This window comes from Symphalangus syndactylus, chromosome 9 (assembly GCF_028878055.3).
Source record: "Symphalangus syndactylus isolate Jambi chromosome 9, NHGRI_mSymSyn1-v2.1_pri, whole genome shotgun sequence".
Lineage (NCBI taxonomy): Eukaryota > Metazoa > Chordata > Mammalia > Primates > Hylobatidae > Symphalangus > Symphalangus syndactylus.
Genome location: NC_072431.2, coordinates 102,824,455 through 102,846,637, shown reverse-complemented (window position 1 = coordinate 102,846,637; position 22,183 = coordinate 102,824,455). Strand labels below are relative to the sequence as shown.

General features: G+C 37.6%; 1 protein-coding gene and 1 long non-coding RNA gene across 2 annotated transcripts in view; one reads left to right on the top strand and one right to left on the bottom strand.

Moving 5' to 3' along the window:
* Window positions 1-22,183, bottom strand: part of HIBADH (3-hydroxyisobutyrate dehydrogenase) — a 136,545-nt gene that overhangs the window by 89,707 nt on the left and 24,655 nt on the right. Inside the window, exons 3-4 of the mRNA XM_055293592.2 lie at window positions 16,542-16,651; window positions 13,577-13,698 (exon numbers count right to left, since the gene is read on the bottom strand). Of these exons, the coding sequence (XP_055149567.1) occupies window positions 13,577-13,698; window positions 16,542-16,651 (232 nt within the window). The remainder of the gene's footprint in view (window positions 1-13,576; window positions 13,699-16,541; window positions 16,652-22,183) is intronic.
* On the top strand, window positions 1,854-11,701 carry LOC129490114 (uncharacterized). The gene is made up of 2 exons (XR_010113555.1): window positions 1,854-2,752; window positions 11,432-11,701. It is a non-coding gene; the product is annotated as an uncharacterized lncRNA (long non-coding RNA).

The following is a 22,183-nucleotide window of genomic DNA, read 5'->3' as shown; positions in this document are numbered from 1 at the left end:
AACTGGTAATGAGGAGTTCTATTTCTGCTTGTTAAATACTGGGAATACTGCCGTATCACAATATTTTGCATTCTGTAACTATTTGCAAGTATTAGTATGTTTTTCTAAATTCTAAACTTTTAATGTAAGAACTTTCTCTTTAAGTTGTTCTGGGTATTTCTCTATTTCTCTTATCTCATCCCCACTAAATGGATCATAATCACACTCGCCACAATGGCACCTAATATTACAACATTTTAAACATAGTATATGCCTGCTACCTGACTGATAACAAAATGTAGAGGCAGTTAGCTCACACTTCACAGAGAGGTAAATAATCTGGAGATAACCTAGAGGACAACTTCAGAAAGATGAAAAACTGCGAGAAGGCTCAAAATATTTACATCAGTCTTGAATTTTAAAAGAAGAAAAGATTCTTCATTCAACCAACCATACTTTATTAAATGTCTACAAGGAGATATACATTGGAGATATAAAATTAAATAAGACATGGTGTCTGCCCTCTTCAGTCTTAGTAGAAGAGACAGGCACAAACATAAGCATAACACAGTTGTCCTTGCAATAGCATACATTCCGTACTATCATTGTGGCTATATAAAAATCCTCTCATCCCTTTGCTTTCAACTATAATTCTGTTCAATTCACAAATCCTTATACCTACAAACAGATCTTATCCCGTTAAACTAAAACATGTTAAAGACATGTCAAGGTATCACTTTACTTTCTTTTTCTCTGGAGGCTTATTTGATGAAACAGCACTAGTCAGGTGGATCTCAATCAGGAAAGACCCCAAAAACTGGTTCCATCCCAATCCATCCACAGAACAAATGCCCCTTAGAGCCAGTTAACAAACATTCCAGGATGGACCTAACCTAATAGGACTGATCTGATCTCTCCTGAGTTCTCCAGATTCAAGAATAGTGGCTTCTCAATGATTCTTCTCGTGTGAATCTGAAACAGAAATGTTAAGCCTCTAATCTTAACAGAAATGTTAAGATTATAAAATAGCCTCTGAGGACTAGGAAATATGGCGATTCCCTGTTTTTACTGCATGCCAGTGCCTATCAGCTAGCAACATAGGAGATAGGGGAGCAGTTGCTGGGGTAAATAAAATGGATACAAATGGAGTTATGAGAATCCTTTCTGATAACTATGACTGCTATGAAGAAGACAAGAGGCCACTAAGGAATGAGATTGAAGGGAGGAAGGTGTGACACAGTGTGGGAAGAACATTAGATTTAGCTGGAAAACTGATTCTAGTCCTAGAGTTGCTAACAACCTAGAGAACCCTGGGCAAGTCACTTATCCTCTTTGAACCTCGATTTTTCCATCTATAAAATGTTAACAGAGTTAAATTAAATTATTAGTAAGGTCCTTTCTAATAATAAAACTGAAGTCTAGGAGCACAAGAGACGTTTAACAGCTAGACATACTACAGCCATGCACTGCACAAAGACACTTCAGTCAATGACAGGCTGCATACACAACACTGGTCCCATGAGATCATCACAGAGCTGAAAAATTACAGTCACCTAGTAATGTCACAGCACAATGCATTATTCATGCTTGTCGTGATGCTGGTATAAACAAACCTACTGCACTGCTAGTAAAATAAAAGTATAGCACACAACAATTATGTACAGCACATAATACTTGCTAATGAAAATAAAACAACTCCACTACTAGTTTATGGATTTACTATATTTTTAGAGTAAATAGAGTATAATCCTTCTATTGATAAAGAAAAGTAAGCTATAAAACAACCCCAGGCAGATCCTTCAAGAGGTATTCCAGAAGAAAGCATTGTTATCTTAAGACATTATGGCTCCATGCCTGTTAATTGCCCCTGAAGACCTTCCCAGTGAGACAAGATGTAGAAGTAAAAGACAGTGTGTCTTAGTCCATTTAGTGTTGCTATAAAGGAATACCCAAGGCTGGATAATTTATAAAGAATAGAGGTTTATTTGGCTCGCAGTTCTGCAAGCTACACAAGAAGCATGGCACTAGCACCAATGCATTTTCTGAGGGCCTCAGGCTGCTTCCTCTCATGGGAGAAAGTGAAGGGGAGCCAGCACGTGCAGAGATCACAGGGCAAAAAACAAAGCAAGAGAAAGAAGGGGAAGGGGCCAGACTCATTTTAACAACCAGATATTGTGGGAATTGAGACTGAGAATTCACTCAGTCCTCACCTCCAAGGAATAGCATTAATCTATTCACGAGGGATCTACCTCCATGGCCCAAATACTTCCCATGAGGCCTCTCCTCCAACACTGGGGATCAAATTTCAACATGAGGTTTGGCGGGCTCATATATCCAAACCACACAGCACAGTAATATCAAATGAGTGAATGTGAAGGCTTAGGAAAGGCCCAGGCTAATGTGTGTGATCATGCCTTCGTTGTTTTTTCTTGTTTTTTTTTTTTTTGTTTTTTTTTTTTTAATACAGGGTTTTTCTGTCGCCTAGGCTGTAGTGCAGTGGTGCCATCACGACTCACTGCACCTCAATCTTCCAGGCTCAATCGACTCTCCCACCTCAGCCTCCTAAGTAGATGGGACTACCGCTGCATGCCATCACGCCCAACTGATTTTCCTATTTTTTGCAGAGAAGGAGTCTTGCCATGTTACCCAGGCTGGTCTTGAACTTCTGGGCTCAAGTGATATGCTCGCGTTGGCCTCCCAAAGTGCTGGAATTACAGGCATGAGCCACTGCGCCCAGCCCCCATGTCTTCCTTTTTTAGAAAAGAGTTAAAAGGTAAAAAAAAAAAAATTTTTAATTAATAGAAAAAAAGCTTATAAAATAAGAATATCAGGAAAAAATATTTTTGTACAGCTGTATAATGTGTTGCTGTTTCGAGTATTATTACAAGAGTCAGAAAGTTTTTTAGAAATTTAAGTTTGTAAAGTAAAAATGTTACAGTAAGCTGAAGTTGATTTATTATTGAAGAAAGAAAAATTTTTTTTATAAGTTTAGTGTACTCTAAGTATACAGTGTTTATCAAGTCTACAGCAGTGTACAGTAATGTCCTGGGCCTTCACATTCACTCACCACTCACTCACTGACTCATCCAGAGCAATTTCCAGACTCACAAGCTCCATTTACGGTAAGTGGCCCTATACAGGTATGCCATTTTTTATCTTTTATATTGTATTAATATTGTACCTTTTCTAGGTTTAGATATGTTTAGACACACAAATACTTACCATTGTGTTACAACTGCCTACAGTATTCAGTATAGTAACATGTTGTATAGGTTTATAGCCTAGGAGCAATAGACTATGGCAATACAGCCTAGATTCGGGTTTGTGTAAGTACACTCTATGATGTTTGAACAATGATGCAATTGCTTAACATTAAGTGACACAACACTGTATTTGATCCCAGCAGTCCTAAGAACACTATAACAACTTATATTAAATTTTCACCAACTTGGTCAAAACTCAGTTACCTGGTTGAAAATGGCTGACGACAGATGCCAGACAGCCACCCTCTCCAGAAAGAAGAGCCAAAATTAGGAATAAAAATACCTCAAATAGAACACTAGAGTCCAAGGGTGAATTCACAGCAAACATCAGAGGCATAGAGAAGAAAGGAAGCAGCCAGCTTAACCAAGATGAACCAAGCGCCCCAAGGGACTTCCTATTACAGGAAAACGGTAAGTAAAGGAGCTTCAGCAGTCCACGTCTCTGCAATGGACTGCTGCGATCTGAACCACAAGAGAGCTCCTCTACCTACATGAACCCTGACACTAGCGCAGGTGGAGATCTGGAAACCCTGCAAGGGCAGGCACAGCACCAGACAGGAAACTCATCCTGGTCATTCACCATCCCCCAAGGCCTGAATGGCTGTGGTGGCACAGCATTGGCTGGATCCAAAGTACTTTAACCCACAGGGTATACTACTCCCCAAGAAAAAAATGGTGCAGTGCACTGAGAGGCAGTACCTGGGACAAAGGAAACTGAAGCACACTCTACAGTGTCTGAGAGCTCCCTGTCCGGGGCTGTGAGAAATGACTCCAGGCCCAGCAATTCACAAACCCTGTGCTTGGCTTTGCAAAGGAAGAGTGAACTCTTCTCCTACTGGTGGAGCACCCTCTGTGATCAAGCTCTCACATAGAGCATGGTACCCTTCCCCCTGCTCTGTACACTTGCTCCTGCTATCACCGGAGGCTGGGCCAGGCAAGCTGGAGGGCTACCTATCCAGGGCAGAGAGTGGTGACTGAAACCCCACTGGCAGCATGGCCTCCATGCTAAGGCTCACATGCAAAGGCAGGGCCCATACACCACTCTGTGTAGCATGGCAGCATTGCTATAGACAGCAGAAAAGCCTGGTAGCAGCATGTCTGGGGCTGCTGGGGGTGACCCTGTATTGCAGCCACCACCAGTATCGCAGCCACCACCATCACCAGCCCACACAGATAGGACCCAGAAGATAATCAAACCACCACTATTGCCATTGCCCATACCACTCCAGCTGGCCAGGGACGTGAGAACCTGCTCACCTACCCAGCCCCCACTGCCACTAGGCATTGGAGTAAGCCATGTGAAGGCCCAAGAATTGGTCCCCTGGTAACCACTGACACAGGTGCCAGCATGTATGAGGCTGTTCTTGCATTGCTATAAAGAAATACCTGAGGCTGGGTATTATAAATAAAAGAGGTTTAATTGGCTTTTGGACCTGCAGGTTGTCAGGAAGCATGGCATCAGCATCTGCACAGCTTTTGGATACGCCTCAGGGAGCTTTTTCTCATGGTGGAAGGCAAAGGGGGAGTGGGCATATTACATGGCCAGAGTGGGAGCAAGAGAGAAGGGGGAAGGTGCCACACACTTTTAAACAACCAGGTCTCCTGAGAAGTTACTCATTATTGCAAGGACAGCACCAAGGAGATGGTGTTAAACTTTCATAAGAAATCTGCCCCCATGACCTCCCACCAGGCTTCACCTCCAACACTGGCGATTACATATCAACGTGAAACTTGGGGAGACAAATATCCAAACTGTATCAATTGCCCTGGGGAACAAAGCATGCACAGCCCACTGCTGCCACCACTAGGGCCTGAAGACTGGCCTACCTGGCTTCCCAGTCTACACAACTTCACCACAGCTTCCACTAATAACTTCACCCTAACCCTCTAAGGAAATAACAGATACCAGTAAAGCTATTTACAGCCAAGGAAACCATTCAGTGACTATAATACTGCATGCAACCATAATCAAAGCCAAAGAGCCCTGCTCAATCACGAAACCACAGATACACCTTTAAGAAAAAGTCTTCCCCTACAAAAAGTAAATTCAAAAATAGGAGGAAGAGACTGTTAGACCAGATGCACAGATACCAATATGAGGACACAGGAAACATGAAAAAGCAAGGAAATACGGCATCTCCAAAGGAATACAACAATTATCCAACAATATATTTTAATTTTTAAAAATCTTCAAAATTCCAGATGATACATTCAAAATATTGATTTTAAAGAAGCTCAGTGAAAAACAGATTAATTCTAAAACACAATGCAAACAAATCAGAATAACAATTAAGGATATGAATGTGAAATTTACCAAAGAGATAGATATCTTTAAGAAGCAACAAGTAGAAACTCTGGAACTGAAGAACTTATTGAAGGAAATATAAAATACATTAGAAAGCTTCAACAATAAACTACACAAGCAGAAGATAAAAAGCTCAGAACTTGAAGATAGGTTTTTTGAAATAATGCAGTCGGACAAAAATAAAGAATTAAAAAGAACGAGTAAAGCATTCATGACATTTGGGACAACATACAGTGACCAAATATACAAATTATCAGTATCTCCAAACCCACAGAGAAAGTGAAAAGATTAGAAAATCTATTTAACGAAAGAATAGGTGAAAACTTCCTAAGTCTAGCAAGAGATTTAAATATTCAGATACAGGAGGTTCACCAATTCCCAGAAAGATACAATGCGAAAAGATCTTCTTCACTACACATTTTAATCAGACTGTCTAAAGTCAAATCCAGCGGGATATAGTGGCTCACTCCTGTAATCCCAACACTTTAGGAAGCCAAGGTGGAGAAGCGCTTGAGCGTAGGAGTTTGAGATCAGCCTAGACAATAAACTGAGATTCCATCGCTACAAAAATTTAAATTAGCTGGGCATTGTGACACGTACCTGTGGTCCCAGCTACTCAGGAGGTTGGGGTTGGGGGGAATCGCTTGAACCCGGGAGTTCAAGGGTGCAGTGAACTTTGATCACACCACTGCACTCCAGCCTGGGCAACAGACTGAGACCTTGTTTCTAATAAATAAATAAATAAAGTCTAAGCTAAACAGCAAGACAAAAGCATCTGGTCACCTATAAAGAGACCCCCATCAGACTAACAGAAGATTTATCAGCAGAAACTTTATAGACCAGAAGAGAATAGGATGATATATTCAAAGTGCTGACAGGAAAAAAACAAAACAAAACAAAACAAAAACCAAAAAAACCTGGCAGCCAAGAATACTGTATCCAACAAAATTACTGTTCACAAATGAAGAAGAAATAAAGTCTTCTCCAGAGAAGCAAATGCTCAAGGAATTCATTGCCACTAGCCCAGCCCTACAAGAAATAATCAAGGGAGTCCTAAACCTGGAAGCAAAAAGACATTTACCATCACGAAAACACACGAAAGTATAAAACTCACTGGCAAAGCAATCACACAAAGAAAAAAGGACTCCAATGGTACCAATACAGAAATTCACCATGCCATAATGGCTAACAGTGAGAGAAAAGGAAAGAAACAAAATATATAACACCATCAGAAAATAACTAACAATATGACAGGGACAAAGCCTTGCATATCAATAATAACCTTGATAGTAACTAAACAGATTAAATTATCCACTTAAAAGATATACAATGGTTGAATGGATTAAAAAAAAACCACAATCCAACTGCTTACAAGAAACTCACCTCACTAATAAGGACACATACACAGCTAAAGTAAAAGAATGGAAAAAGATATTCCATGCAAACAGAAACCAATAGCAAGCAAGAATAGTTATACTTACATCAGATAAAACAGACTTTAAATAAAGAACAATAAAAAAAGACAATCATTAATTGTAGGGCATTAAATAATGAAAAAGGAATCAATCCAGCAAGATGATATAACAATTCCAAATATATATGCACCCAACACTGGAGCACCCAGATTCATCAAACAAAGAGATCCAATAATAGTTGGGGGCTTCAACACCCAATTCTCAATGTTAAACAGCTCACCTAGACAGGATGTCAAGAAATAAATGTTGAATTTAAACTGGAGTATAGACAAAATGGACCTAACAGACATTTACAGCACATTTTATCCAACAGTTGCAGAATATACATTTTTTCCATCAGTATATGGAACATTCTCCAGAATAGACCTTTTATTAGGCCACAAAATAAGTCTGAATAACTTTTAAAAAACTGAAAACAGCCAGGCGCGGTGGCTCACACCTGTAATCCCAGCACCTTGGGAGGCCAAGGCAGGCAGATCACTTGAGGTCAGCGGTTTGAGACCAGCCTGACCAACATGGTGAAACCCTGTCTTTACTAAAAATAGAAAAATGAGCCAGGTGTGGCAGCACAAGCCTGTAATCCCAGCTACTCAGGAGGCTGAGGCAGAAGAATCGCTTGAACCTGGGATGTGGAGGTTGCAGTGAGCTGGGATGGCACCACTGCATTACAGCCTGGGTGACAAAGCGAGACTCGGTCTGAAAACAAACAAACAAAAAACTGAAAACCTGTTAAGTGTCTCTTCACACCACAATAAAATATAACTAAAATTAATGCAAAGAATTATTCTACAAATACACGGGTGGGGTGGGGGTGAAACATGCTCCTGAATGACCACTGGGGTTGACTAAGAAATTAAGATGAAAATAAAGGCTGGGCACCATGACTCATGGCTGTAATCCCAGCACTTTGGGAGGCCAGCACTTTGGGAGGCCAAGGTGGGAGGATCACTTGAGCCCAGAAATTCAAGACCAGACTGGGCAACACAGTGAGAATCCGTCTATACAAAAATTAGACAGGTGTGGTGGTGCACACCTGTAGTCCCAGGCTGGAGTGCAATGGTGCGATCTCAGCTCACTGCAACCTCTGCCTCCAAGCTCAAGTGATTCTCCCGCCTCAGTCTACCAAGTAGCTAGGACCACAGGCGCATGCCACCGTGGCCAGCCAAATTTTTGTATTTTTAGTAGACACAGGTTTCATATTGTTGCCCAGGTTGGTATCGAATGCCTGAGCTCAGGTAATCCACCTGCCTAGGCCTCCCAAAGTGCTGGGATTACAAGCATAAGCCACACCGCGTGCCCGGCCAAATTAATATTGTTAAAATGACCATATTGCCCACAGCAATCTAAATATTCAATGCAATCTCTACCAAATTACCAAGTTATTTTTCACAATATCAGAAAAAAAAGTCCTAAAATTCATATGGAACCAGAAAAGAGCCCGATTATTTAAATCAATCCTCAGCAACAAGAACAAGGCTAGAGATGCCACATTACCTGACTTCAAAACATATTCCAAGGCTATAGTAATGTTAAAGCTGGCCTTCATATCAAAACCGCATTACAATAATTCTCCTTCATAAAGAGTTTATAACACTTGTACTAAATAAGCACAGGTAGCACACTGATAATACAAGCAACATTAAATACTTCTTCATAATTATGGAAATATCAACTTTATTGGCTGCATCAGTTATTTACTGCTACATAACACCCACCCCCAAATTTAGTGGCCTTACTTGTTCCCAATTCTGTAGGTAAGCACTTTAGATTGGGTCTAGCTGGAATGTTCATCTGCTGCTTAGCCCTAAAGGTCACTAATTCTTCCATTTAGCAGTCTGTATTTCCCTCTTGAAATATATGAGAACTCTTTAGAAAATATTATTTCCTAATACAGTAGAATATGCATTAAAGAACCATCATATCAGTCCTTCAATTCTGCCACTGATCAACAGTATGGTCTTGAGGTAAGTAATCTAATATCTCTTGGTGTTACTTCCATCCTTGGTAAAATGGGAATATCACTGCTTATCCTGTCTATTTCACATGGTTGTTTTTCCAGTTGAAGTCAACCCAAGTTTTTAAACATTTACTGAAGACCAACCATGTTCTAAGCATTACACTGGAAAAAGAGACTAAAAAGACACCTTTCCATGGTGTGTAAAAATGCGATTTTTTTTTTAACTTGGAAATAATCCAAATGTACATCACAATAGAAAGAAGAAATAGTGATGTATTTATATAGAACAATACCACAGAGCAGTTAAAATGAACAAACTACACGTAACAACCATATAATGGCAATACATTTCATGTACTGCACATGGGCATTTAGCCAAATGGGTGTGCAGGGGCTGACATTTAATCTACATTCAATGTGTCAAACCACAAACCCTGACATAAGGCTACATGTGTCCACAGAAAAGCATACCTTTTTCTTTATACAAAGGTTCATCCTGCTCATCTGAAGGGCTATTTTGGTATAGAGAGGTGCCCTTTCTAATTCTCACACAGGTACCAAGTAAGCCAGTGGCTCTAGTAACACCAGGGATGAGAAATACACTGTAAAGTGAAAAAGCAAGCCACAGAATATGCTCATTATGGAACATTTCTATAATGTTCCAAAGGTGGAAAATAAACTACTGCTTAGAAATAAAAACATATGGAGTTAAAAAAAAAAAAAGCATGGGAATGAGACATGAAATTCAGGATGCTGGGTACCTCTCATCAGAGAGAAAATAAAATAGGATCGGGAAAACAAGAACTTCAAAGGTAATAAATAGCAAGGCTCTAGTTCTTAAACTGAGTAGGCCGTACGTATTAGTTCAATGTATACTTATACTTTATACCGCACATATATTTTATAAATATCTTGTACATATATTCAATATTTAATTTTAAAAATTGGGGAAAAAAGTACTCCCTGCACTTAAAAAGCTTAAACTCAAGAGGAAGAGAATCATAGCCTATAAATACAGCGTGATATGGACTCTGATAAAGATGAACACTTTAAGGCCCGGCGTGGTGGCTCACGCCTGTATTCCCAGCACTTTGGGAGGCTAAGAAGGGCAGAACACCTAAGGTCAGGAATTCAAGACCAAACTGGCCAACATGGCGAAACCCTGTCTCTACTAAAAATACAAAAATTAGCTGGGTGTGGTGGCAGGCGCCTGTAATCTCAGCTACTCGGGAGGCTGAGGCAGGGAGAACTGCTTGACCCCGGGAGGCAGAGGTTGCAGTGAGCCAAGATCGCACCACTGCACTCCAGCCTGGGTGACAGAGCGAGACTCTGTCTCAAACAAAAAAAAAGATGTACAGTTTGACAGCTTCAAAAAGAAACACCAACCCCATTTCACATGATGTGATTATTACGCAGTGCATGCCAGTATCAAAACATTTCATCTACCCTTTAAGTATATACACCTATTATATACCCACAAAAATTAAAATTAAAACAAACAAAAAGAAGCACCAAATAGGCTGAGGCATGCCAAAGGTGCTTTATAAACTACTATCTATACTACAAAGTGATAACTACATAAATATTAAAGTGGTTCTTCACATTGGTTTCAGGATGATAAACATAACAGTTTAAGCATTACTTACTTTTGATTTTTAAAAGAAGTCATATAGCACTTAAATACAATTGTATTCTTTCTAATAAGGATAATGTACGCAGGAGCCATTACACAGTGGGTCTAATAAGTATCAAAATGAAACCTAAGGAAAACTTTCCATCTGTTACTCCATAGGCTAGAAAAATGATTAAGTAATAATTCTTACTTTACTCCCCAGAATAATACTTACCAGGAAGTAGGGGGAAACGCTTGACTGAAGAAACCAATTGCTTCTCAAAAATCAATACTATTTTAAATTCATCTGAGTTTTTTTAAAAAACTTCTCTTTAAAATACTAACCATAGGATAAAAGAAGTATAGTATGTTCCCATTTACAATTTGAATACTACTCTATTTGTATGTACCTATATATAAATCCATGATGCATTTTTTAAAGTCTGGAATAGGAAATAGATGAAGACTTGGGAGAAAGGGATGGGGAGAAATTCTTCAAGTTTTGTTCAAATGATCTCAAAGATTTCATGTCTCAAGATTGATGAACACTGGACTTCTATAAAACTGTGGGCCCATTTTGGGTATCTAAGCCATGCTTTCCCCACATCCCTTTTGAAACCACCCTCACAGAGTTGATGGAGAACTACAAGCCAGGCTTTAGGCAGAATTACAGTCAGGCATTGACCAGCGTGCACTAGGGTACTTCAACCCACTTCCCTGTAGCTGGTAACTAACCAAGGGTCATGCGGCATGCTGACCACCTGCTCCCCCACTGTTCCTATAGACAGAATCTCTGACACTGGACCTTTTTACCCAAGAATTGCTTATGGTGTTTTTCAGGTCCTGAATTCCAGCAGAATGGCTGAAGCCAACCAGTCTAAAGACCTCAACCAAGGAACCAATCAACTCTGCACAAGAATGCAGTTTCTTCATCTCCCTGTCCCAGAAATTCACCCCTTGCTTCTTGACCAATCAGCAATCCCCATATTTTAGCCCTACCTGTTCAGACCCTTCACAAGCTCCATCCCCAAACTCTGGAGGGAGGAGGATTTGAAGGTTCCTCTGTCTCATTTGACTGCCCTACAATTATTAAACTCTTTCTCTACTGCACCTCCCATTGTGTCGCCATACTGGTCTGTTACCATGCAACAAGCAATCAAACCTAGTGGTCCTATAACACTTTGGTTTAACTTTATTTAGTTAAAATACAGTAATTTTTAAACCAGCCTATTTAAGTAGGAAGGTGGAACAGTTTGTAACATATCACATTAAAAAATATAAACATAATAACAATAAGACCAATATAAATAAGCTGCTATTATATACTGGTTAACCTCATAATGATCATGTGTCAACCAACAAATTACCACAAATCATCCCTACACAAAGCTTTTAATCTACTACATAGTGCAGATTCAGGTGTATTCAGTTATGTTAGCATTTTTGTACACTAAAACAACAAACCAAAGTTTAAAAATTGCTTGATAAGAACAAAAGAGTAATTTCAAAGTTTTCTCATAAGATTGTATTTTAAAGGTTAAAATAATGTTTAAAAATCAAATTGGTATTTTTTATTATCAGATTATAATTTTAGGTTGTACTCTTGAGGCCAAAGAAAATCAATCAATGGCAAGAACATTTGTACCATACCAATTTTCAAATTCAGCTGTAGAACCACTCTAAGAAAGACCTGTTCAGTTTATTAATTCCATCCAATAAAAACCACACTAACACCAACCTTACAACTGCTTATTAGTATTTTGTAGGTACTTTTAATCAAAGTACCTATACCACATCATAAATCTTTATACCTAATCCTATGTAAGTAATTCAATATAACAATCAGAAGCGCTAGCAATTACTTATTCCTCCACCTATATTCAAAAATCATTTGGGATATAAGGTACCTCTACAAGATCATTAAGTTCTTTATAAAGAAATACAAAATGATTTAAATTATATTTTACTTTTTAATTCTAAAGCCCACAATCAAGTTTAATGTAACTAGAATAAAATTCATATTCTGCTGTCTGCTGCTATACTGCTACAAATACATAATATAAATGTGTACACAGTAATTCTGAGTACACAGTAATTTTGGAAAACTTGGAAATTACAGAGAAGCCATACTATAATCCTGCCATTCCAAACTACCCAGATACCTGCTATTAATATATGAGTTAATAGTAAGTTTTTAGAATTTCATTAGTGGGTCTTTTCTTCTAATTGAGACAATCATATGACTTTTAACCATGTTAACATAGTAAATTATATGCACAGATTTTCTAAAATTAAGCCATCTCAGCATACATGGGCTAAAGGAAACTTGGTTATAGTGTTTAATCTCTTTCATACATGGCTGGATTTAGTTTGCTAATATAAAGTTTTTACATCTATATTCATGACTAAAATAAACCTATATTTATTTTTTCTCTTTTATAACATTTCTATCTGGTGTAAGTATCAGAGTTATACAGGTCTTACAGAATGAATTGGGAAGTATTTCCTCTTTTCCTGTTCTCTGGAAAAGTTCGTACAAAATTTAGATGATCTGCTCCTTGAAATTTTGGTAATATTCATCTGTAAAATGATCTGAGCCAATGTTTCCCTTGTAAAACAATTGTTTTTCTTTTTATCCCACTTGTTCAATTTCTTTAACAGTTACAGGATTATTTAAGCTGATTATTTTTTCATTAGTTCCAAAAAAAATTTTCTAAAAACTGATATATTCCTATCCACAGTAAATGGATCAAAAATTCATAACACTTCAAAGTTATGACACTTTTTTACCTGAATTTAAGACTAACAATGTTAGTTATTTAGACTTGAGAGTACTAAATAACTTATCAGTTTGTTTTGATTCTTAATGAGAATCCTGTAACAAGTCTAAAAATAACTACCACAAAACCATATGGTACCACAAAACCATAATTGCTACTTTTGACAAACATAAATAGGTTTGCATATATTTTAGCTACCACTTACCACCAGAAACAGGGGCATCCATGAAAACTGCTCCCATTTTCTCAACTTCTTTGGCCAATTCTTTTGAAACTGCAGGATCAATAGTGCTGGAATCTATTAATAATGAGCCCTTCTTCACTTTTCTAAGTAAATAAATAAAAATATTTCTAGTTTACAACTCTGAGTAAAAATTTCATGCAACTACCTACAGAATTAGAATCTGCTGAAAAGCTGCCATATATCAAGGAGGATTTTAGTTTAGTATTAAAAACATTATTAATTAGAACAGGTTTAAAAATCTCAAATTCTTTTTGAGATTAATTATACTTCAAAAGTAAACCCAAACTCTTTCAAAAGATCCAAAAAAACCTAATGAAACCTAATACACTACATGGTATAAATTCTGATTTCAGATGAACTACACGAACCATAATAACAAACATGAAGCTAAGATGTAAGCAATTTAAAACACCTATTAACTTTAAAAGGATATTAGATAGGACTTAAATTTTTGTTTGTAAAGTAGTTGGGTCTTTAAAAAGTAATTTATTTGTCTTTAACAAGCCATACTGCAAATTTCATATATCGGTGTTATTTCCACAATGAAGAATAAACATAAGCAATTAAAATCTAGCCATTTGTGTTGGGATGGCGTATTATTTTATAATTGTAACCTTTTAATGACGAAATAAAATATCAAACAGGTAGAAAGGAAAATATATGAAAGAATCTGGAAATCTCACAGTCTTTTTGGCTTTTTAGGGTAACTTAAATATATACACTATAAGGCAGTGTCTATCTTCACTAGCTAGGAAACTCTAACCTAAATTATAATTTATTTAAAGGGTATGGCTAACCTTTAATTCAAACTTTCCAAAGTTCTTTAAGACAGGGTCTCCCACCTCAGCCTCCCAAGTAGCTGCGACCACAGGTGCATGCCACCATACCCGTCTAAGTTTTAAATTTTATATTTATAGAGATGGGATCTCACCATGTTGTCCAGGCTGATCTTGAACTCCTGGGCTCAACCAATCATCCTGCCTCGGTCTCCCAAAGTAGTGGGATTACAGGTGTGAGTTACTGTGCCTGGCCAAACTTTCCAAAGTTCTTACTATAGATATACTAACCCAGAGGGCATGGAATCATGATTAGAAAATTAAAACTGAATAAATATAAATACTGAAGAAGAAAACAGAAAAATCATTGATAAAAACTACTAAAAGGAAAAATCTTTCTATTAAAAACATAGCATACAAAATTGTTTAAACATAACCAGGCATGGTGGCTTATGCCTGTAATCCCAGCACTCTAGGAGGCCAAGGCAGAAGGATCACTCGAGGCCACGGATTGGAGACCAGACTAGGCAACATAGCAAGATCTCGTCTAAAATAAAAAGAAAAATATACATATTAAAAACCGTTTAAACAACAATTTTAGACATATGAATTGTTACAATTCAAATGCAATGGTTGGGTATATTTCACAGAAGAGAAAGAGCATACTCTAAGAGCATGTAGGTTTCTCTTTAGCCTAAAAAAATAAGAATTAAGTTTATCAATCTGTGATCTTAATATTTTAAGATCTTAAACCTTTAAACAAATGGAAAATCATCCCAAAAATTATACGTGCACTGGGTGTATGGAAATGATCCTCACCCAGAAAAAACTAAAGAATCACCCATAAGAAGCAAATTATAGTTCAATGTAAAGTCAAACTTTTTAAAAACACTCCCTGGACCAAACTGTTCTGATAGCTAGTCACCATATTCCTTAGCAAAGGATATCAACAAATGTATGGCTATGTCTCCTCAGAAGTTTTTAGTAACTTTTTCTTCAGAGGTAAAGCAGGACCATAACTGAAACAGGCTAGGTAACAGGTCAGCTAGGATGCCTCCGGACCACACACACTGTGGCCCTGAGAGCTCCATCCAAAATGAGTGTCTTTTAACCTTCCCTGAAATCTAAACATTTATCTTATCAGTTTTCTGCCTAATATCCAAGTGTCTTTTGCTTCCTTCCAAGTTGGTTAGTTTTCCAACACAATTCAATTACCAGAAACTTCAAATTTCACATATTACAGTTTCCTGAAATTAAACCCTTTCTTTTAGCCCCTCTTGTGACTACAGTGTCTACCAGTTTGCTCTAGCTCTTTGCTGAAATTCAACAACAAAGTAAGTTAGGAATAGAAACAGTGACATGAGAAAACTAAGCTGGGAATTCAACCACTATCATCCTAACATAACCGCAAGGGTTTGGCGATAAGCAGCAATTAACCAAAAGGTTTCTCAGAGCCAGGGAAGATAGGCACTGATTAGGAAACTCTGACCTAAACTGTATTTTACTTAACCCATTTATGCCTCGTGTTCCATTTACGCTAAGTTTGTGGGAGTTATTTACATCCTACTGCTCAAGCAGTACATTCTACTGCTCAAGGTCATTGCCAAGGTCTGATTTTTCATAAAAAAATTTGCAACCTCTGACATAAATGGCTTAAAGAGCTACTGCTAACCTTTAATTCCAACTTCCCAAAGTTCTTACTACAAACGTACTAACCCACAGGACATATAACTTTTTTTCATACAACAAAATGTTAAACAATGGTGTTCTTTCCAATGTTTGGCTATATTTTTCATAAAATCCTTTTCCTCAATTTCTACAAGCTGTAAGAAAATTATATTATTAATAGCTGCAGTTTAAAATGTAAGCTTTAAAAGTCTCTTAAACATGTTACCAGTGAAAGGGTAAGTTTAACCCAAGAGTTAAAGGAAAGAAACGGAACCAAAAAACTTTATACACATTGTCACATACTTGACTTCAGTGAAAAAATAAGCCTTTTACAATGAGAAAACCACCACACTATTCACTTTATGAAATAAGAACAGTATAGAAAGGTTTAACAAACACAATTGTAATTTCCTAATAGTTCTAACACGTGAAATTCATCAACTATCATAACAAGAAAATATCCACAGGTGACAAATACATACTTTAGAATCCCATTTGCTCCGGAATAAGCTTCTATTGCATTGATACTGGTGGGCAGCATTGTAATAATTCTGTCAGCTTTTTCAGCAACATCTGCTGGGGAAGATACTACCTTTAAAAAAAATTGCAAAGGCACATTATTTAAATTAAAATGTAAGCAGTTTCTAGAGCACAAACAGGATCCACTTTTCATGCATGCCTATAACAGTGACAGTGCATAAAGACTAATCCTTGTTTGCAAATGACCAAAAAAAAAAAAAAAAAGCTTACTGCCCAAAATAAAGGCACATCATTATACATATACAGATGCAGTTTCTGTAAAATCAAATCTATCGTTTATTTTTAAAAGTGTGAAGGGAGTTGAGGGTAAAAGGGCAAAATCCAGCAGTCTTGGGAACAGACACACTTCTCATGGGTTCTTCCAAGTTGGATTCCTAAACAGCATAATCTTTGGTATACACTTTGACTAAGAAAACTATTCTAGTACAACAACGCTGGATTCATTAGTGATTTGGTGGGCAGCAAAATCCCCTAACAAAATCTCAAGTCCCAATCCCCACCATCCTCCAGTCTGTATTTTCAAGCAAAAAAAAAGAAGAAAATATAAGTCTGTTTCAGAAAAGAAAAGGTCAAGACAAGGACATAAACACTTACTACAATGACTGCAAGTACCACCAGGAAGGCTAACAGTATGAGCTACCGAAACCTACGTGGAAACTACATACAGAATAAAGATATATGAATAAGCATCAGGGCACTCTTTCAACCCTCATTTCTGCTTTAATAATGACCACGAACATACTGCAAAGGAAAATTGCGCTGTCTATCCTGTTTGTTTAGGTGCATGCATGAGTAGATGCACTGTTACTCACATCCCCCACCACCAACTCTCTGGATCTTTTCTACATATTCACCTTGATAAACCTGGCCAGCCAACTGGCAACCAAAGAGGTCAGGAGAGACCAGGAGCTCCCTCCTTGACTCAAACTCTCCTTTAACAGAAAGAATCAGCTGGGCACAATGACTCATGCCTGTAATCCCAGCACTTTGGCAGGCCAGAGCAGGAGGATTGCCTGAACCCAGGAGGTGGAGACCAGTCTGGGTAACACAGCGAGACTCCATCTCTACCAAAAAATAGAAAAATTAGCTGGGTGTAGTGGTGTGCACCAGTAGTCCTAGCTACTTGGGAGGCTAAGATGGAAGGATAACTTAAGCCCAGGCATTGGAGGTTACAGTGAGCTATGATCACGCCACCGTACTCCAGCCTGCCTGGGCAACAGAGTGAGACCTGTCTCTTAAAAAAAAAAAAAAAAAAAAAAAAAGAAAGAAATCCGGCATCCCACCTGTCACAACATCTTCTGCAAAGCTTTTTTTCTCTTCGCTAAAAAAAGACAAAAGACGATCAGGCAGATTATTAAGGATTTCTCTCCAGAATGAGTTACATATGTAAAAACTGACATATTTCTACATACATTATGCATGTAGAAACATGTATTTCTACTAGAAAATATGAAGTGACATGTAAGCATCTTACAAATAGGAATGCCTCTGCTTTTCATGTGGTAGAAGTTTACACATTTTCTTTTTATATTTTATGTGCATTTGATGAAAGTAAAAGAATAGGAAGCCAAACAGAGTGTGTAATCTAAATATTAAGAGCTAGAAGTAATTACATTTCAATTTTCCACAAGAGACTATCAGCTTCTAAATCAAATTCAGGACAAATGTAGCTTTAACAAAAAGCAGTTTCATAAGTCACTCTTTAAAATGTCAGTAAATCAAGTATCCTGGCATATTGCGTATTAATAAGGTAGGAAATGGTATTATAAAATATCTCAGACCCTAAAACAAACAAAAAAAGATATTCTCTTTTAATGTTTCACTCTAAAGACACTGCAGCATTTTATAATCTACAATGAGATACATTCAACCTGTATATTTTGATGTATAATGAGGATTTGCTACAAATAATTCTAAAAATTAAAAAATTTTCCATCAAATTACAAAGAAATAAGCGCTTAAGTTGCATGAAAACCTTTCCTACACCTTCATAAATACTGAGACTCTAGAAGAGGCAACTATTTCCTGGTAAACAGTTCAAGTTTACTCAAGAAAAATAGAGCTCAGTGAAATAAGAAAAAAAAAGTTGTGTAGTAGTCATACTTCTCTACTCCTACACTATACCAAAAATGTTACTTAGTCCCATTTGTTCATCCTACTCTAATAAACACAATGCAAAACAATGGCATACTTCTATTGCAGCTCCATCCTTCTAGACCTTTAAGGGACATCAGTTAAGACCTGAGGTCTAAGTTAATTTCAACTCCTTCTTAGGAATTGAGTTCTCTCCCACTGAAAGAAATTAAATTCCATCTACGTAACTCCTTTAGAGGGGTCCTGAAGGGCACCAACAATTAGCTCACAGGTCTAAGGATGTTTCACACCTCCAAGTTTCTTAATCCCATGAACTGGCAGTGCCAATTCAGGCACTTGCCAACTGCATGGGGTGGCCAATCAGCCCCCTGCATCCCTAGCATCTGCTTCTTGAGATGGTTGCATTGCCAGAATACTGCTAACCCCTCAATTATATAGGAAAGTAGTGTCAAAGCTCACAGGCCCAGAAAAAACACACAACAGTAGTGATAGCTGGAATGTCACAACTGTACTGGCCACAACTGCTCTATATCTAATAACACACACTCTCTGTGTGTGTGTGTGTGTTTGTGTGTGTGTGTATATATATATATATATATATTTGGTACATCCTAACAGTCTCTAATTTGTACTACAAAGGCATGTTTATTAGACAGATAAACAGACATTCAAATAATCTCACCATCCATGTGATGACTTCAAGACCTTGAAATAATTGACTGACAAAATCTGGCCACAACTCAAAAGCTGGGAGGAAAAAAAAAACAACCTTGTTGCCAGTCTGACATCAACTACAAAAGCCTTTAGAAGCCAAACTAATTAGAGTCCTTCAATTACATTTGCTAATTGAATGGATAAGCAAAGACAGCATGGATCAGTGAAAGGAACACTAATTTGGGAAGCCAGAGACCCGGGTTTAGTTGCAGCTCAGCCAAGAAATCATGGGTGATTTTGTGTAAACTATGGAACATCTCCAGCTTCAGCTTCCAAATCTATAAAATAAAAACAGTGATTTGGGTTATCTCTCAGGGTTCCTATCTCCAAAGCAAAAAGGAAACTTAGAGATATTTTTCATATTTAGTAATCTCAAGTTCTAAGAAAGTATGGTTCCCATGAAAAAGGGCTGAGGGGACTGGAAGCACGTGCAATGATTCAGCACAATGCACAGCATTTGCAGGACTTTCACCGTGCAGGTTTTCAACACCTCCATAAATGGGGATGGTCATTGGCCTGGCTGACTCTGGGACATGGCTCTGCTCTGATTGTCAAGGCTGCCCCAGACAGATCTCCTGCTAATTCCAACTGCCTCATACTTATACTATTATGAATTAAGATAATTCTACTCTTCTATTATCTAAATTTTGACTACAGGAAATTGGTTTCTGTGTAAACCACAATATAGTCTTTAAGAATTCTTGCAGCCAATTTCTCTGAATTAGACTTTGATTTATCTGTATGCCAGTATGCATCAATGGTGGGTGTGTAATATAAAGAGCAGAGGACTGAATAAATTAAAAATCTGCTGAAATAAATTAAAAATCTGTTTAATAACAAAAATCTGCTTTGCAACATGAGGAGGGGGGTGAAGAGCCAAGAGTAATCTGAAGGGACTACATCCCCTTTTTACATATCCATTGGAAGAAGACAAATGTTACCTAGTTGCTTTACATGAAGAGAAAAATCTTGCTGCCTCTTCTAGATAAAACAGTCACATAAGTCAAGTTCAGCATTGCTTCCAAGTAAACCAGATGGGTAACAGAAATTTATAAAGAAACAAGAAGAACGTGATCTTGTTAAACTTGCCACTCCTGTGTTTTTTAATCTTTAAAGTACTCTTTAAACATACTTTTTAAATACTTTAAAAGTAGAAAAGCACAATGACTTCAAAATTACACTACACTTGAAAAACTGACAAAAGCGCTTTGTGCCTACATCTTGAAACATTTGGTCAACAATGATGGAGCCCACTCAGCAAGAGGCTTTTAAAGTTCTCATTTAACAAGACCTGAGTGGATGCCAGATTAGATCCCAAGAGATTTACTTAAGCAAACATGTTCAGCCTTACAACTCAGGAACAACAAAATGGTTTCCAAGTTTTTAAAGAGAAACAAAAGAAAAGAGAATCTAATTAAGCCTAGTTCAATCAGAAGAAACTCACACAGAAGTGGTGCATACATCCCAGACTTTTGGCATAGATCAGCAGCATCTCCAAGGAAAATCCTAGACAATGAAAATGAAGCACAAGTCACATGTCCTTGATGCTAAGGCTTAAGTTAAAAAGAAAAACCAGTATCTTCCGCAAAATAAAGGTGGGTCAGAAGGGGCAGTGCAGAGTAGACTCTTAAACAGGAATGCTGTCAAATCACTTTACCTCCTAGTTTGGTTTTAATTTGTATCTTCATTCTTTCATTTAGAAATATGTCTACATATCACTTCTCGGCCTTTTGGCTATAATCAAGAATGAAAATACATCTATGATTCTCTTTCAACATATTCTGGACTCAATAATGCAGCTGAGACAGCGGTGTTTGGGGTGTGTTGGAGAATAAAGATTTTGGAGAAATATGGCATAGATACAATAACAGCAGCAGCAGCAGTAATAGTAGTAGCAGCAGCAGTTGTGGTACTTTCTATGTGCCAGGTTCTTTTGGGCTAAGAGAAAGGTACTCTTATCATCCCCATTTTATATAAGAATAAGAAATTTAAGCAGAGAAAGGTTAAGTAATCTGAAGTCACACAGCTAGCAAATGGCAGAGCTGAGATTTGAGCCTAGACAGTTTGGTTCCGGGGTTTATGTTTTTAAATCACTACATTCACGATTTATTGATTCAAAATTTCTAAAATATTAAGATCTGATAATTATTATCAGTTACATTTTTTAAAAAGATGTTAAAAGTTGAAATGATGCATCTGTTTCCAATAGAAACACGAATATAATAAAGGGATAAGCTATGACAAACCCACAGCCAACATCATACTGAATAGGCAAAAGGTAGAAGCACTCTTCTTGAAAACCGGAACCAGACAAGGATGCCCTACCTCATCACTCCTATTCAACATAGTACTTAAGTCCTGGCCAGAGCAATCAGGCAAGAAATAAAAGGCGCTCAAATATGAAGACAGGAAGTCAACCTATCCCTGTTTGCAGACATGACCCTATATCTAGAAAACCCCATACTCTCAGCCCAAATCTCCTTAAGCTGATAAACAACTTCAGCGAAGTCCCAAGACACAAAATCAATATGCAAAAATAACTAACATTCCTATATACCAACAAGTCAAGCCAAGAGCCAAATCAAGAACACAATCCCATTCACAATAGCCACAAAAAGAATAAAACACAGGAATACAGCTAACCAGAGAGGTGAAAGATCTCTATAAAAAGAATTACAAAATACTACTCAAAGAAATCAGAGATGACACAAACAAATGGAAAAATATTCCATGCTCATGGATAGGAATAATCAATTTTGTTAAAATGGCCATATTG